Here is an 18717-nt window from a genome sequence, read left to right as displayed (position 1 = left end):
TTTATCCACTTAGCACCTGCTGCGTTCTAAAGGACAAGTAATATTACACATCCAGAAACTACAAAACCACATTGAAAGTGGAGTAGTTAGAATGTGCCAGAAATAGGATAAGCTTCTTTTCATGCAGTCCTCAAAATAAGTCTGTTCTGTAATTCTGGAAAAATTGGTGGCAGCAATGACATAGTGTGTGAATCTCTCAATTTTCCCATTAAAACAGAAAAGAACAACTAGAACAGCAAAGCTAAAAACAAACAAACAAAACAAAAACAAAAACAAAAACAAAAACAAAAACAAAAAAAAACATGATGAACAACTTTGACCACAAAATAAGGTGGCAGAGTGTTCTCACAAATTCTCAAATATGAGCTAACATTGTCATGACCCATATGATACTACAATTTTTACAGGAGACAACAGAAGGAAGCAGTGAGGTATCTGATGGAAATGAGGTCAAGATAACACCCACATTTCTAATAGATACTCATGAGAAATTGTTTCAGGCCAACGATATAATAGTAGCTAAAAATGGAAGAAGTACTTTGTAGGTGAGCAAAACAGCTCCTCTCTAATATCTGAAGAGTCTGAACAGTCTACAGTCTGTGAACTCTTGAAACTCACTAGCTGCAGTTTTTTCTCGGGAGACACTTCAGGGAATAAATCCAAACTAGAGTGGGTGGAAAAGATAGAGGAAAATAAAATGGATGGTCTAGATTAAAATGGGTGATATAAATGGGGTCAGGAGTTCTCAAAAAAAAAAAATAGAAGGATTTTTTTTTAACACTTCAAAAAATAGAGGAAAGGGAGTTCTTTATTTGTGAAATTAGAAATGGTCTTTTGATCAATGCTTTCCCCTTAACAGACTAGGAAAATTGATTTTATGTAAAAAAAAGAAGGAAGAAAGGAAAAAAGGGAGAAGAGAAAATCTAGAGAAGCATGACTGACGTAAGAAAAAGGTAATAAAAAGTAGAATGGCATCGCCACAAACACACCAATATTTTATGCTCATAAGACAGAGAAAAAGTGTGACCTAATATTTCAAAATATGCTAAAATAAATGCTCTAAATCAGGCGTCCCCAAACTTTTTACACAGGGGGCCAGTTCACTGTCCCTCAGACCATTGGAGGGCCGCCACATACTGTGCTCCTCTCACTGACCACCAATGAAAGAGGTGCCCCTTCCTGAAGGGCAGCAGGGGGCCGGATAAATGGCCTCGGGGACCGCATGCAGCCCGAGGGCCGTAGTTTGGGGACACCTGCAAATGATAGAATATAGAAAGGAACAACATAAATCAAATTTAGAAAAACTGAAATATGGGACTAGAATGCAGGAAGGGATTAGAAATCAAAGAATAAATCATTTCAGATAGGAAGGCTAAACTTATAAGAACACATGAGTGAATAATAAGAGTATGCCATAAGAATTTTAGAAAAGTAAAAGGAGCAACTAAAAAAATAAAAATTAGAAACTAAATTATTCAGTTGAAAGTGACACATACAGGAGATAAGCAACAAGACCAAAAATATTAGGATTTCCTAAAGAGATAAAGCAATGAAATAAAATGAACATTAATAACTATAGGCCTGGTGCAGTGCCTCATGTCTGTAATCCCAGCACTTTGGGAGGAAGAGGCGGTTGGATGATGTTATATCAGGAGTTTGAGACCAGCCTGACCAACATGGCAAAACCCCATCTCTACTAAAAATACAAAAGATTATCCAAGTGTGATGGTGAGAACCTGTAATCTCAGCTACTTAGAAGGCTGAGGCAGAAGAATTGCATGAACCTGGGAAGCGGAGGTTATAGTGAGCTGAGATGGCACCATTGCATTCCAGCCTGGGCAACAGAGTAAGACTCTGTCTCAAAAAATAAAATAATTCTAGGAAACTTTCCTGAAAATAAAATGGAAATATTGATATTGTGAAAAGGAACACTACATCCCTGGGAGAGTGACCCATAATGAGGAATATCAAGATACATTGTACTAAATCTCCCAAACTAAAAAGAAAAAAAAAAAATCAGTTTCACTTCCACAGAAATAGATATATTATAAGAATTAAGCAGGGGAAAACCCAGATTGTCATCAGAGTTTTCAAAGGAATTATTTATTCTGGAAGTAAATGGAGTAACATTTAAAAGGTATTCAAGTGTTGTGAGCCAAGGATTTTACATCTATCAAAGTGATTTTCAAGTATAGTAGCCACAGATATAATTATCAACATACAAGAACTCAGTCTATTGTTCCCAGTAAATAGAAATGTATTTGCCCACTTGTTCAGGCCCAAAGCTTGGCATGTTTCTTGATGTCTTTGTTTCTCTCATAATTCAATTCAGCTGAAAGTTTCAATGGCTCTACCTTCAAAATATATCCAAAAAGGGGGACCTTCCACCCCCATTGTTATTCTGTTAATCAGCCATCTTCTCTTGCTGGCATGACTGCTGTGGCCTCCTTCCTTGTTTCTCTGCTTCCAGTCTTTCCTCCCTCTAATCTGTTCTTTGCACAACAGCCTCAATAAGTTACTATTATCCTATGCCTATGCTAAAAATCTCATGATTCCTTACATTACTTAGTCTGGGACACCTCTCTAACCTGCCCCTTGCTCACTGCAATGCTGATACAATGCTAGCCCATTATTTCACTCTAAGTATTGTGCAGCTACCGGGAGCATCCATTTGCTGTTCCCTGCCCAAAATGTCCTTCCAAAGATGAAAATATGGTTGCTCTCCTCATCAGTAACTTGCCTTTTCAAATGTCTTTTTTTCAGTTTGACCTTTCCTTTCTAAAACAGTACCATCTCCTTTGCTTTATTTACCCTTACAATGCTTTATATTTCTTCACAGGATCTCTTGATCTTCTGACATATTACAAATCTATTTGTTGCTCTCCTCCCTTCTGAAACATAAGCTTTATGAAAGAAGAGACTATGTTTATATTGTTCACTTCTGTATTCTCAGCACCTCAAGTAGTGCCTGGTATGAAGTATACATTTTCCTGGTACTTTTTCTCAAACGAATTCACAAGAGGTGTTACAGACTAAAACATAATGTTTTATCTTTTGTGGAAAATATATCAGTATAGGTTGTTACTGAAGGCAAAATATTTTGGAGCTATTCTTAAATATTTTTTTCTGAAATTTTCAAAGAGTAAGATGGCACGTATCTTCAATAAGTCCCCTTCCAATACCACTGTCAGAGTATGTACTGAGCTGAATACAGCTTTGAATTTTCTGTTTTCCAGCAAAGAGAGAAAGTCTTACAAACAAATCAGGCTGTAATTATTAATTAGTGTCTATTCAAGTACAATGCACCTAGCAGAGATTCTTCTAATCAGATTGCATACCTTAAATGAATCATTTTGTGAGATGTTTATTTAAGTATCATGGCATTACACTGTTCTACGCTCTTTTAGAAGCTAAATAGCAATGATGTATAATCTTATTTTCAAGAAATCTGTCTTTTATGAACAGTTAAGAAAAGATGATGCAAGAGATTCAAAAATAATTCCATTTATATGTTACATAATTTGGTCAGACTATGTGCAACCTTCACCAACCTATTTGTTATATCATACTGCAGTTTATCAATTGTTACCTTCCTCAGTCCTCTCCAGCTGGAGGTCCTGAAAAGTCTTTTGCCTATAGCTTCAATCTCTTCTAGTGCCTGGACCAACTGAAATCAGATGGGGAATATATTTCAGCCCTATATGAACTGGTACAGATTTTGTTTCTAGAAGCCTGTGCCCTTTCTTTGTAATATTCAGGATGCGTTCTGTCCTTTTTAGATGGGTCGCTGCTCAGGTTTTTGATGAAAGCACATATATCTGCTCTAAATGTCAGCCCATTGAAATAGGGCTTGATCACTCTGCCCAGCTTTTTCTAACACTTACCAAGTGGGATTTCTGGTTTATACGATTCTCAGTTACTGAAGGGAGACTTAATGCAAGTCATGTCACTTCCCCCAACACCAGGTACTAGTACTTGACCATGAGGTTCTGCGCCACAGTAAAAGTGAATTGTGTAAATTGTATAAACCAAATTCATCATCTCTATGTTTATATAATAATTTTCTTATTCATTTGCCAGTGTGAGGAAACGTGCTCAAAGCATAGATAACTAAATAGATGCATCCGATTATTCTACTGAGTGAACAGTAAAATATGCATGTCTATGGCTCAGAGATACAAACTTTTCAAGAGCAGAGTGGACAAGCATAAATACTTACTTGGGGTTGAGACTAAGCAAAAATCTAAAATATCCTATTTATTAGAAAGTTTTTTTCTTTTTGGCATTGATTCTTGATTCGGTCATCTTAGTATCTCTAAAGTCAATTAATGGTTTTTTAATTATCATTTGGTGCAAATATGTATTAACTTTATGTTAGTTATAGGACTAATGCAGTGTTTGAATATAAACCAAGAACTTTATGTCTGTAGCCAGCAATTTAATCTTGCTTTTGAGGAATTTGTAATGTGAAATCACTGTTTAGCCTTGTAATAGCTCTCCTTAGGGTCAAGGACTTCCCAATAAGTTTGGCATTAGATATGAAAAAAGATGCATGAATATGTTTTAGTCCCAGATACAAACAATGTAATTAATCTTTATAAATACACAGAATGGAACATTTAGTCATGAAAAAATCTGAACATAAATTTCAGTATTTAGCTGATTTGTTTTTATTTCCTTCTGTACAGTAGTGTAGGGGTTCAAGAATAGACAATGATTATTTGAGTGAAATATGAAAACTGTGTACTAATTTTTAGAGGATTTGGATAAGAATTCCTAATTCATATTATGTAGCTGCTTCCTTCTATGATACTATGCTATAAACAGGGAATGTCTCTTGATTAGATGCTAATGCCAATAATGTTCAAAAACTTCAGGAGTAGTTTAGAAGTATATACAGGTTAAGAATGGACAAAGAAAAAGAAAAAAAAATATTTAAAGCAATGTTTTTTTTGGAGAAATTTCCTTATAAAGTTGTATTGGTTAATAATAGTAACATCAGAAAGCTTTGATGACTTAAATAACGGTCTGATTTATGTTTTACCCTCTTTTTTATATGTTTCCTTTAGATAAGAAATGTTGAAACCAATCAGTGTTTAGACAACATGGGCCGCAAGGAAAATGAAAAAGTGGGTATATTCAACTGTCATGGTATGGGAGGAAATCAGGTAAAATCTTCCTTCTTAGCAGCTTCATATTTTAGAGCAAAAATATTGTTGAAACTATCAGTGTAGACTATCGCTCATATTTTAATAACTATAAACTGAGCTTAGTAAATAAATGTGCATTCCAATCTAGAACTAATTTGGCTATTTTATTGTCTGAAGAATCTTAAAAGAGAGCTGGAGAAGTAAATAGAAAACTTTCAGTTAATGATGATATCCCAATATTTTAGACACATTTTATTATATATGAGCAAATGAGGAGTACATTTCATTCTATTAACTGATTATATAAAACAATTCCTCAACATCTGTGATTTTTCCCCAATGGTTATTATTTTCCATTTCTTTTCAAATTTTTATGTATATCATGATCTTTAAGAGTTTTTGAAGTTTAATAAAATTTTTAAGCACATAGTTCAGTGTTGAAGACTAAAAGTCCTGAACAGCGTTTCTTGTAAATGACAAGAGTTTTTTTTTTTTTTTAATTGCATTTTAGGTTTTGGGGTACATGTGAAGAACATGCAAGATTGTTGCATAGGTACACACATGGCAGTGTGCTTTGCTGCCTTCCATCCCCTTGCCTGTATCTGTCATTTCTCCCCATGCTATCTCTTCCCACCTCCCCACACGCCCGTCCCTCCCGCATTTCCCCCCAATGGACCCCAGTGTGTAGTGCTCCCCTCCCTGTGTCCATGTGTTCTCATTGTTCAACACCCACCTATGAGTGAGAATATGCGGTGTTTGATTTTCTGCTCTTGTGTCAGTTTGCTGAGAATTATGGTTTCCAGGTTCATCCATGTCCCTACAAAGGATGTGAACTCATCGTTTTTGATGGCTGCGTAATATTCCATGGTGTATATGTACCACATTTTCCCTATCCAGTCTATCATCGTTGGGCATTTGGGTTGGTTCCAGGTCTTTGCTATTGTAAACAGCGCTGCAATGAACATCTGTGTGCATGTGTCCTTATAGTAGAATGATTTATAATCCTTTGGATATATACCCAGTAATAGGATTGCTGGGTCAAATGAGATTTCTATTTTTAGGTCCTTGAGGAATCGCCACACTGTCTTCCACAATGGTTGAATTAATTTACATTCTCACCAACAGTGTAAAAGTGTTCCTATTTCTCCACATCCTCTCCAACATCTGTTGTTTCCAGATTTTTTAATGATTGCCATTCTAACTGGTGTGAGATGGTATCTCAGTGTGGTTTTGATTTGCATTTCTCTAATGACCAGTGATGATGAGCATTTTTTCGTATGTTTGTTGGCCTCCTGTATGTCTTCTTTTGTAAAGTATCTGTTCATATCCTTCACCCATTTTTGAATGGGCTTGTTTGTTTTTTTCTTGTAGATCTATTTTAGTTCTTTGTAGATTCTGGATATCAGCCCCTTGTCAAATGGGTAGAATTCAAAAATTTTTTCCCATTATGTTGGTTGCCGATTCACTCTACTGACTGTTTCTTTTGCCATGCAGAAGCTGTGGAGTTTGATTAGGTCCCATTTGTCTATTTTGGCTTTTGTTGCCATTGCTTTTGGCGTTTTGGTCATGAAGTCCTTGCCTACGCCTATGTCCTGAATGGTTTTGCCTAGATTTTCTTCTAGGGTTTTTATGGTGCTAGGTCTGATGTTTAAGTCTTTAATCCATCTGGAGTTAATTTTGGTGTAAGGTGTCAGGAAGGGGTCCTGTTTCTGCTTTCTGCACATGGCTAGCCAGTTTTCCCAACACCATTTATTAAACAGGGAATCCTTTCCCCATTGCTTGTTTTTGTCAGGTTTGTCAAAGATCAGATGGTTGTGGGTATGTTGTATTTCCTCTGAGGCCTCTATTCTGTTCCATTGGTTTATATCTCTGTTTGGATACCAGTACCATGCTGTTTTGATTACTGTAGCCTTGTAGTATAGTTTGAAGTCCAGTAGTGTGATGCCTCCTGCTTTGTTCTTTTTGCTTAGAATTGACTTGGCTATGCGGGCTCTCTTTTGGTTCCATATGAAGTTTAAGGTGTTTTTTTCCAGTTCTGTGAAGAAGGCCATTGGTAGCTTGATGGGAATAGCATTGAATCTGTAAATTACTTTGGGCAGTATGGCCATTTTCACGATGTTGATTCTTCCTAACCATGAACATGGAATGTTTCTCCGTTTGTGTCCTCTCTTATTTCGTTGAGCAATGGCTTGTAGTTCTCCTTGAAGAGGTCCTTTACGTTCCTTGTTAGTTGTATTCCTAGGTATTTTATTCTCTTTGTAGCAATTGTGAATGGCAGTTCGTTCTTGATTTGGCTCTCTTTAAGTCTGTTACAGGTGTATAGGAAGGCTTGTGATTTTTGCACACTTATTTTGTATCCTGAAACTTTGCTGAAGTTGTTTATCAGTTTCAGGAGATTTTGGGCTGAGATGATGGGGGCTTCTAGATATACAATCATGTCATCTGCAAATAGAGACAATTTGATTTCCTCCTTTCCAATTTGGATACCCTTTATTTCTTTTTCTTGCCTGATTGCTCTGGCTAGAACTTCCAGTACTATATTGAATAGGAGTGGTGAGAGAGGGCATCCTTGTCTAGTGCCAGATTTCAAAGGGAATGCTTCCCGTTTTTGCCCATTCAGTATGATATAGGCTGTTGGTTTGTCGTAAATAGCTTTTATTGTTTTGAGATACATTCCGTCAATACCTAGTTTATTGAGGGTTTTTAGCATAAAGGGTTGTTGAATTTTGTCAAAAGCCTTCTCTGCGTCAATTGAGATAATCATGTGGTTTTTGTCTTTGGTTCTGTTTATGTGGTGAATTATGTTTATGGACTTGCGTATGTTGAACCAGCCTTGCATCCCTGGGATGAATCCTGCTTGATCATGGTGGATGAACTTTTTGATGTGCTGCTGCAATCGGTTTGCCAGTATTTTATTGAAGATTTTTGCATCTATGTTCATCATGGATATTGGCCTGAAATTTTCTTTTCTTGTTGAGTCTCTGCCAGGTTTTGGTATCAGGATGATGTTTGTCTCATAAAATGATTTGGGAAAGATTCCCTCTTTTTGGATTGTCTGGAATAGTTTCAGAAGGAATGATATCAGCTCCTCTTTGTATGTCTGGTAGAATTCGGCTGTGAACCCATCTGGACCTGGGCTTTTTTTTGGGTGGTAGGCTCTTTATTGCTGCCTCGACTTCAGACCATGTTATTGGTCTATTCAGGGTTTCGGTTTCTTCTGGGTTTAGGCTTGGGAGGATGCAGGTGTCCAGGAATTTATCCATTTCTTCCAGGTTTACTAGTTTAGGTGCATAGAATTGTTTGTAATAATCTCTGATGATGGTTTGGATTTCTGTGGAATCTGTGGTGATATCCCCTTTATCATTTTTTATTGCATCAATTTGATTATTCTCTCTTTTCTTTTTATTAATCTGGCTAGTGGTCTGTCTATTTTGTTGATCTTTTCGAAAAACCAGCTCCAGGATTTATTGATTTTTTGAAGAGTTTTTTGTGTCTCTATTTCCTTCAGTTCTGCTCTGATCTTAGTTATTTCCTGTCTTCTGCTAGGTTTTGAGTTTTTTTGGTCTTGCTCCTCTAGCTCTTTCAATTTTGATGATAGGGTGTCAATTTTAGATCTCTCCTTTCTTCTCATGTGGGCACTCATTGCTATATATTTTCCTCTAGAGACTGCTTTAAATGTGTCCCAGAGATTCTGGTATGTTGTGTCTTTGTTCTCATTGGTTTCAAAGAATATCTTTATTTCTGCCTTCATTTCATTGTTTATCCAGTCGACATTTGAGAGCAAGTTGTTCAGTTTCCATGAAGCTGTGCGGTTCTGAGTTAGTTTCTGCATTCTGAGTTCTAACTCGATTGGACTGTGGTCTGAGAGACTGTTTGTTATGATTTCTGTTCTTTTGCATTTGCTGAGGAGTGATTTATTGCTAATTATGTGGTCAATTTTAGAGTAGGTGTGATGTGGTGCTGAGAAGAATGTATATTCTGTGGATTTGGGGTGGAGAGTTCTGTAAATGTCTATTAGGTTTGCTTGTTCCAGGTCTGAGTTCAGGTCCTGAATATCCTTGTTGATTTTCTGTCTGGTTGATCTGTCTAATATTGACAATGGGGTGTTAAAGTCTCCCACTATTATTGTGTGGGAGTCAAAGTCTCTTTGTAAGTCATTAAGAACTTGCCTTATGTATCTGGGTGCTCCTGTATTGGGTGCGTATAAATTTAGGATCGTTAGCTCTTCTTGTTGCAGTGATCCTTTTACCATTGTGTAATATCCTTCTTTGTCTCTTTTGATCTTTGTTGCTTTAAAGTCTATTTTATCAGAGATGAGACTTGCAACTCCTGCTTTTTTTTTGCTCTCCATTTGCTTGGTAGATCTTCCTCCATCCCTTTATTTTGAGCCTTTGTGTATCCTTGCATGTAAGATGGGTTTCCTGGATACAGCACACTGGTGAGTTTTGGCTTTTTATCCAGTTTGCCAGTCTGTGTCTTTTGATTGGGGCATTTAGTCCATTGACATTTAGGGATAGTATTGTTATGTGTGAATTTGATGCTGTCATTTTGATGCTACCTGGCTGTTTTTTTGGTTAGTTGATGCAGCTTCTTGATTGTGTTGATGCTCTTTTACCATTTGGTGTGTTTTTGGAGTGGCTGGTACTGGTTGTTTCTTTATATGTGTAGAGCCTCTTTCAGGAGTTCTTATAGAGCAGGTTTGGTGGTGATGAAATCTCTGAGTGCTTGCTTGTTCACAAAGGATTTTATTTTTCCTTCACTTATGAAGCTTAGTTTGGCTGGATAGGAGATTCTGGGTTGAAAGTTCTTTTCTTTAAGGATGTTGAATATTGGCCCCCAATCTCTTCTGGCTTGTAGGGTTTCTGCTGAGAGATCTGCTGTGAGTCTAATGGGCTTCCTTTTGTGGGTAGCCTGACCTTTGTCTCTGGCTGCCCTTAGCATTTTCTCTTTCATTTCAACCCTGGTGAATCTGACGATTATGTGCCTTGGGGTTGCTCTTCTTGAGGAATATCTTTGTGGTGTTCTCTGTATTTCCTGTATTTCAATATTGGTCTGCCTTGCTAGGTTGGGGAAGTTTTCCGGGATAATATCCTGAAGAGTATTTTCAAGCTTGGATTCATCCTCTTCATCACATTCAGGTACCGCTATCAAATGTAGATTAGGTCTTTTCACATAGTCTCACATTTCTTGAAGATTTTGTTCATTCCTTTTTGTGCTTTTTTCTCTGTTCTTGCCTTCTCTTTTGATTTCATTGAGTTGATCTTCGACCTCTGATATCCTTTCTTCTGCTTGGTCAATTCGGCTGTTGAAGCTTGTGCATGCTTCACGAAGTTCTCGTGTTGTGTTTTTCAGCTCCATCAATTCACTTATATTCCTCTCTATGCTGTCCATTCTCGTTAGCATTTCGTCCAATCTTTTTTCAAAGTTCCTAGTTTCTTTGCTTTGGGTTAGAACATGTTCTTTTAGCTTACTGTAGTTTCTTACCACCCACCTTCTGAAGTCTGATTCTGTCATTTCATCCCCCTCCTTCTCCATCCGGTCTGGTTCCCTTGCTGGTGAGGAGTTGTGATCCCTTTTAGGAGGAGAGGTGTTCTGGTTTCGGGAGTTTTCATCCTTTTTGCGCTGGTTTCTTCCCATTTTTGTGGGTTTATCCACCTGTTGTCTTTGTAGTTACTGTCTTTCAGATTGGGTCTCTGAGTGAGCTTCTGGTTGTGGATGCTGAAGTTACTCCTTTTTTTTAAAAAAAAAAAAACTTTCCTTCTAACAGTCTGGCCCCTCTGCTGTAGGACTGTTGAAGTCCTCTCCGGGGTCTGCTTGCCTGGGGATCACCTGTAGCAGCTGCAGAACAGTAAGGGTTGCTGCCGGTTTCCTCTTCCGCTATCTTTGTCCCAGAAGGATGCTCGCCTACTGTCAGTCCATTCTCTCCTTTATGAGGCGAGTCTTTGGATCTATGGGGGTCAGGGAGCTACTTGTGGAGACAGTCTATCTTTTATTGGGGCTTAAGTCCTGAGCTGTGAGCTCCGTTGTTCATTCAGAGCTGCTGGGTGGGTACGTTTAGGTCTGCAGCAGCTGAACTCATAAAGCACTTTTTGTTCCCAGGTGCTCTGTCCTGGGGAGTTGGGGCTTTATGAGTTTCCGTTGCACTACTGCCTTTTTTGATTTTTCTTTCAGGTCTGCCCTGCCCAGCATGCAGCATGCCTAGCCACTGCCTGCCTGCAGAGGCTTTGCTGAGCTGCTGTGGGCTCCGCCCAGCTGCCCTGTGCTCTTCCCTGCAGTCCTGTTTATTTGGGCTTAGTTAGAACTGTCTTGGCAAAGCTGGCCCCGCCTCTGTTGTGGTGGACTCTCTCTGTTGTGGTGGGTTGCCTCGGCAACGGCGGGTTGCCTCGGCGACTGCGGCCTGTCTCCGTAGCGGTGGAGAGTCTCGGTAATGGCGGAAGCCCCTCCCCCACGGAGAGGGACCGTCCCGGTTCAGCTGTGCTTGGTTTGAAGGGCTCAAACCAGAGGTTTTTGTTTTCCTTTTTGTTGGGGGTGGAGGGGTGGGACCAACCGAGCCTGATCACCTGGCTCCCTGACTCGGAGTCTTTTCTTTTAAGTTGAACGACCCCGTGTTCCAGTCGCTTGTTGAAAAGGCGCCAGGATCTCCCGTGCTGCGACTCACTGAGTCGGCTCAACCTGCGGTGCCGGCTCCTGGCAGATTTTTTTGCCTAGGAATCTCCTGGCCTGACTCGCTATTTCAGATGAATGGGCTATTGTGCCATCTCAGGGCTCCCATCGCCAGCTAAGAGGGCTCCCAGACCAGTGGCTTTTGTACGGAGAACCTCCGTGACAGGGCGTGGTCACAGCAGCCACGCGGGCCAAATCAGCCCTGCGGGGGCCAAAATAGCCACACTGGCCGGTGCTGTGGTGCTGGTGACCCCTCTGCCTGGGTATCTCCTGGTCTGTGGGCAATAAAAATTCGTCTGGAAATGCAGCGTCCACTCACCCTCTGCACTTTCACTGGGAGCTGAAGTCCTGAGCTGTTCTTAGGCGGCCATCTTCCCAGCATTCCCCTGAGACGAGTTTTTGTGCTCTCCCTAAGCATTGGAAAATGGCTTTGCAAGGTGGGCCACATGGAGGCTATTTGGCTGTAAGTCTTCTGGACAGAGCTGTTCTGCTGCCATGGCCACTTGGAGAGGTAGAATTTGGAGTTTGGGGGAACAATACTGACAAGGCAAAGTTTGAGGTAGCTGATCCTCTGTAAACAAGTTGTCCTCAACTGTTTAGGAGAACTACAAGTTCCTTATCCAGAGGTAGAATTTCTGAGTTAGAGTGAACTAAGGTTGCAAAAGTTATCCTGTTCAGCACAATTACCTTTGTATGTGTGATGCACCTAAATGTGTCAAGATTTCGTACAAAAAGTCTCGTTGATTCTTGTACTGCAAAACAAGAAGAAAATGAATTCAGTTGAGTTCTGGCACCATACTTCAAACAGGGTTTGTGTTAGTCAATGGAGAACATTAAAAGGAAGTTTCTCCCTTTAAAATTCTTAATTTTAAAAGTCCTAATTAGTGTTCCAAACTGTCAATTTAAGCAAGAAAATATTTAAACCAAATTTCTAAATGACTGCATGGGAAAGTGACCTTATTGGAAGATAGAAACAACATAGGCAGAGTAATGACAAAGCTTTCAGAAATGATCGAATTTATTGTTTCATTGATTCATAATGAATGTGAGAGGCCTCTGCTGCCAAAAACCAATGGAGTCCTGATGAATTCAGCTAGAAACAACAAAATGCATAACTATAAGAGGACTAAATGTGTAAGGGTTTAATTTTCTCACATAATAAGGATTCTGACATTTGTTTAGGACCTCAGTGATTTCATAAAGAAACCAAAACTTTGTATCTTTCCATTATTTAGTGTTTAAGAGTTAACTTTTATCATCAGCTGGTCAGAAGAGGGCTGCTGAAATTTCATAGGTCATGTCTACATTCAAGGCAGGAACATCTGGGGTTAGGGAAGAACTGCAACAGCCGTATCTGTTCTTTTAAGAAAAGCAAAAGTGTAGAGGCTCGGCATATCTTAGTGTATCTCTCTTTGGCTACAAATGTGTTACTTGGGCATCCTCAGTACAGAAAAACACTGGATATTTAACCTTACACTGACAAGTAGCTGCTTCCATGGTTCATTTACCACGATATTGGGGGCACATTTAGAAGTACCAGTCATAATCTGTTTCTACAACTTACAGCAAAAAAAAAAAAAAATCAACTAATCATCTGCTCCATGATGTCATGCAGAATTTAAAAAATGAAACACTACTTATGAAAATCTCTGATTCTATAGCTGATGAAAATGAGAAAGGTACCCCAGATGAATTCTCTACATGGAGTTATTACATCTGTTTAACCAGCACCTGCTACAGTTTTGAGATATGGTTGGCGCCCGACGAATACGAGGCAAGCAAATAGGTGAAAGACTGTATGGTCAGAATAGTAGATTTGTATCTTAGAACTTTGTAGACATTGTCAAGAAATCATTGGCTGTTATTTTCAAAGTAACCAAAAATATATAAAAATACCTCAGGGGTTCATAAAGAAAGTGAACAAATAAGCATAAAATCTATTTCTACATTTATTGTAATGTGCTCTTCATGATCAATTTAATGACAAGCTAGAAATTAAAATCAGTTTTTCATCTACATAAATAAGTGCACAAATATATATATACATGAATGGTTTTGGAACCCTTTTTCTTATAACACAAACAATGGAAACAATTCAGTATTTACCAAGAGAAGAGTGGCTAAACAAAGTATGGTTTGCACATAGTATAGAAAGCTGTACCATCAAAGAGAATGAGGGAGGTCTGCATGAATGTCATTAGAAATTTAAAATAAAAAAACAGTCCCAACAACTTCTTTCCAATAATCCCATTTATGAAAAATATATGAACATTTTTCTATATATGGTATCTATATATTCATATGGATGCTATGTAATCTATTACAAATCTGTAAAAATCTATCTGGAGTATAAATTGTATTTGGAGAGTGAATATCTGGAAAGAAGACTGAATTGGAAAAGAAACTTTTCCTTTTTACCCCACATTTTGCATGCAACATATGTATTACCTTCACAATTAAATAAGAATTGAGAATTTTAAACAGTTGAGACTAGAAGAATTGTTGTGTTGCATTACTCCAATCTGATTAATTGGGTAACTTATGGCAAGTTTTATAATATTTTTGAGTTTTGATGTTGATTGTCCATAAAATGAATAAAAGATTTCACTCAAATTTTTTATAAGACTAGAAAAATTCATTAAAAAATTAGCACTAAACATGGCAGACAGTAGACACACAATATGTATTGGTCCATTGCCACTAATTAGTCCCTTTACTTATTATTTCCATTGATGTTGTTAATTATTTTTCTTTTTTATTCCTAAAGTTAAAAAATGTTAATTTAGTGGCTAATGAACAAGTGGTTAAAAGCAAGATAAAAGCAAAACACTTCATTTGGTGTTGTTGATCTCAAAACAATGAACAGAGTTCTGTAACTCTAACAAATACATATTATGGAAAATTTTGGCCATCACATAAAACTCAATTATTATGAATTCTGCTCTGATGGAATTCAATATTTCTAAGACAATTAATACTAGGAACCTGTTTAAATGTTTGTCTTTCTCACTTTATTAAAAACAGATTTTAGAATTGTATTCTCAGAATTACCCTTCCTGGTTTTATTGCTGTTCTTTTATGTTACCATGGAAACAGCATTTATTTTTATGGTTATTTAGTTTTGAATGTTTTATAAGTAGCCCCCAACCCATAAAAGTTACTCAAGCTTTTCTCTCTTGCTTTTACACAAAAAATCATAACAAATGTTAAAATCCATTTTTAACTTAGTTATATTTCTTTAAAAAGGTATTTTTGGTTGTTGACAATTATACCTTAACCATCTCTCCTTGCACAGGAGTTTTGATACTTTGGGGGTTTTTTAAGGCCTTGGGGACATCAGGAAGAAACTTGTTTTTCAGTAGTTGTTAGAAATAATTTTCTTAACTCAGATTTCCAGTAAAATATAAATGGAGTCACTGAAAGTTTTTGTAGCAGGAATACTGCAAAAACTAACAACTGGAGAAGTATTGTTAAGTTCAACACGACCATTTTGAAGTGCTCTTTTTAAAGCCTTATAAATAAAAACTGTCTTGCTCAAAGAATAAGAAAATTCAGCACTCCATTTATATCTGTTCTTGCAATGATTTCTTTTCATTATTAAGAAACGTCATGATGATGATGAACACTCTGAAAATAAGAATTTGAATAACTTGAACATAAACTTTGACAATCAAAAGACAGAACTTACAATTTACTGAAATAAAGTATAGACGTTATGAGATTGTCTTCTCTGTAATTCTGAGAGATGACATAGATTCCTGAAAGCACTTCCATGTACCTTACATTAATGGCTTAGATTTACATGTACAGCCCCAACCTCTCTTCTGAGTTCTGGAAATCTACAACCAGTTACTTATTGTTAATGTCTGCAGACATCTCAAACCCACCTGTTTCCAAACTGAATTCATTTCCTTCCCTTTCACACAGTCATCCAAAATTGAAACCTAACATAGAAACTTACTTCTGAAGTCTGATTAGTCACCAAATCCCAACATTTGTATGGAAAAATGTCCCTACCTCTTTGTCCTTTCATAACCAGGATCTCTAGCCTATATCTACTTTCATCTGTATGGATTTAAAACCTCATTATTTCCATGACTCATAATTCATGTTACATTAGTTTAATATCTCATTAAGTCTTCAGCTTTCCATGGCCCAAAGAATAAAAGCCAAATTCCTTAGTATGATATACAAAATTCTTCATAACTAATATCCCCATCTGGCTTTCCAGCCTGATCTACCTCTATGTCTTAGCAATCTCCTGTGCTCTAGACATATGTCTGATAATTTCTCATTCCTTGCATGCTTTCAGTGTTTTCATATCCCAGAAGTTCACTTACACTGTTCTCTGAAATTGAGTTGTTGGCTACACTGTGCTCTGCTAAAAATCTTAAGACACACCCACCATTGAAAACTCAAATAATTTAGCTTCTTTTTTGCTAGCTATTCCCTAGCAACTCCTTAACCTAAACATGACACATTTGTAATGGATAAACTATAATTCATTCATTCTTTTATTGTTTAACATAGAATATTTGTAAATGTTCATTATTATAAACCAGGCCCATCAATTTCTTTGTAGCTAAAATGTGGTGATCACCAATATTTACTTATTTAGAAATATGTCTAGAAGTACATTAACTAAATCAAAGGTGATGCAAAACTATAAGGCTTTTAAGATACAGTGACAAATTGTCCTTTTTTTCTTAAGATTTCACCAATTTAATACGACTAATAGCTAAAATAAAAAGGACTTGGATAAACATTTAATACAAATTACCCTCTTTGAGTCTTACAATGATCTTTGAAGTGGATGGTGTTCTTATCTTGATTTTACTTATGAGTTTAATGGAAATCTTAAGTGATTAGTATCATGATTGAAATGTCAAAGCCAGTTTGCTCTTAAGTCTAATTCCACACCAAGTGTATTGTCACTGTGTTTGCATTGATTCCCAACTACACTTGCCCAGGGTTATAATCACAGTGCCCCAACTTGTGTATTATATTTTTCTGTTTTTTAACTTTGTTGTTTTAATATAGGGAAAACATTTTTTCTTGTTTCAACCATGTTTCTAGCATTATCAATGCATTTAATGATTTTAAAAACTGGCAGTTAAACACTTCAAAAATTGTTATTGCAAATTTTCTAGTAATATTGTTGCTTATGTGTTCATTGGGGGTTGAAGGGATTCTTTTTTCTCTTGTCATTTTTAGGAGTACTTTGTTAAATAATATTATTTACCTTGTCATACATTTTTCTTACTTTTCGTTTACAGTTTGTTTTTACATACAGACTTTTAAACAGTTTATATATTCAAACCAATGTTTGTCTTAATACTACTCTTTGGTGTAGAAATACCATTTATTTTTAAAGAAGTGCTTTTAAACAACATTTCTATCATCTTAAAGGCATAATATCAAAATTGGTAATTGATCAGTCTTATTAGGAATATGTTATATCTACTCAAACTGGTACTAATTTTTATTTAAAATTTACATAAAATAGCAGGGAATTGTGGCATCCATCTGTAGTACCATCTATTCAGAAGGCTAAGGCAAGAGGATCTCTTGAGTGTTGGAGTTTGAGTCCAGTCTGGGAAATATAGCAAAACTCTATCACTAGGGAAAAACAAAACCCTAAATAATACATAAAATATATTTATAATTAGGTACACAATTAGATTAACATAATATTTATAAACTAAGAATTTTCCTTTGAAATTAATCACTATGAAAATTTAAAAAATCCAATGCTCTTTCCCTTTGAATAGCAGCATATCTTTAATTAAAAAGAAATAAAAATAGCCCCATACACAGTGTACCTTTTCCTTTTAAAGGCAAAAAAATATGTAAAGTAATGGAAAAATATTCATATCCTAGTGAATGCATTTATAATGTTGCTTTTTCTCCCTGGAGCCACTCAATTGGAGACAGCTAGAGAACACATGGAAACATTCCATATAATTTATTGCAGTAAATGATTCAGAGCTATTTTTCAAGGTAGCAGGCCTTTAAGGAAGCTTATGCTAGCCATTTATTAAAATGCTGTTTTCTGCCAAGATTAAAGAAGAGATTATTAGGTATTATCTACACTTTTCTACAAACATCTCCTCCTCCTCTAATATCTGATCACTTAAGATGAATCTAACCTTGTGACAGGTGTATTAAAATTTTAGAGAGTAAACAAATACTTTGTCTCATTACAGATCCTCTCCTGGAGAAAGCTTAATTATCTTAGTAATGTGTTCTAATGTACTCACAGATTGTAATGAATACATTCATTCAACAGATATATATTCATTTTAAAGTTTGAATTTTTATAAGTACTATAATTACTTAGAAGCCATTTTAACACTAATTTGGTCCCTTTATAGTAGCCTGCACAGTGGAATTAAAACTTACCACGGATTTAACAAAGTAAATTTTCAAGTTAAATAGAATGGCCTGTGAGGAAAGAAGGAATATCTACCATTCATTAAATGTTTAAATGAGTTGGATACATGCAGGCTAGAAGAAAGCAGAGTTACCACAAGTTTTATAGCAACAGGAATTATTACAAGAGCCTTATGTTATCATTAATACTTGACTGGGAGAACTTCTCTGGTCTTTGCTGGCTTTGTCCTCCTATCAGGAGATTATACTATACTTGGGATGGAGTGGTGTTTTAGTCTGTTTGGGTTGCTGTAATAAACATGACAAGAAACTGGGTGGTTTAAAAACAACAGAAATTTATTGCAAGCGGTTCTGGAGGCTAAGAAATCCAAGATCAAGGCAACAGCAAATTTGGTGTCTGGAGAAGGTGAAGTTCATTGAGCCTTCTTGTTGCATGCTCACATGGTAAAAGAGAAGAGCTAGATCTCTGGGGTTCCTTTTATAAGGGCACTAGTCTCATTCCTCAGGGCAG

At 36.8% G+C, this 18717-nt stretch overlaps 1 protein-coding gene across 8 annotated transcripts in view; it reads left to right on the top strand.

Annotated features, from left to right (window-relative positions):
* GALNT13 (polypeptide N-acetylgalactosaminyltransferase 13) overlaps positions 1-18717 on the top strand; it is a 606606-nt gene that overhangs the window by 552827 nt on the left and 35062 nt on the right. For all 8 annotated transcript variants that reach the window (XM_074399672.1, XM_074399674.1, XM_039469839.2 and 5 more), the window contains one exon: positions 5070-5168. In XM_074399672.1, the coding sequence (XP_074255773.1) occupies positions 5070-5168 (99 nt within the window). The remainder of the gene's footprint in view (positions 1-5069; positions 5169-18717) is intronic.

This window comes from Saimiri boliviensis, chromosome 5, assembly GCF_048565385.1.
Source record: "Saimiri boliviensis isolate mSaiBol1 chromosome 5, mSaiBol1.pri, whole genome shotgun sequence".
Lineage (NCBI taxonomy): Eukaryota > Metazoa > Chordata > Mammalia > Primates > Cebidae > Saimiri > Saimiri boliviensis.
Note: the sequence above shows the minus strand (reverse complement) of the source record. Positions and strands in the feature narration are given on the sequence as shown.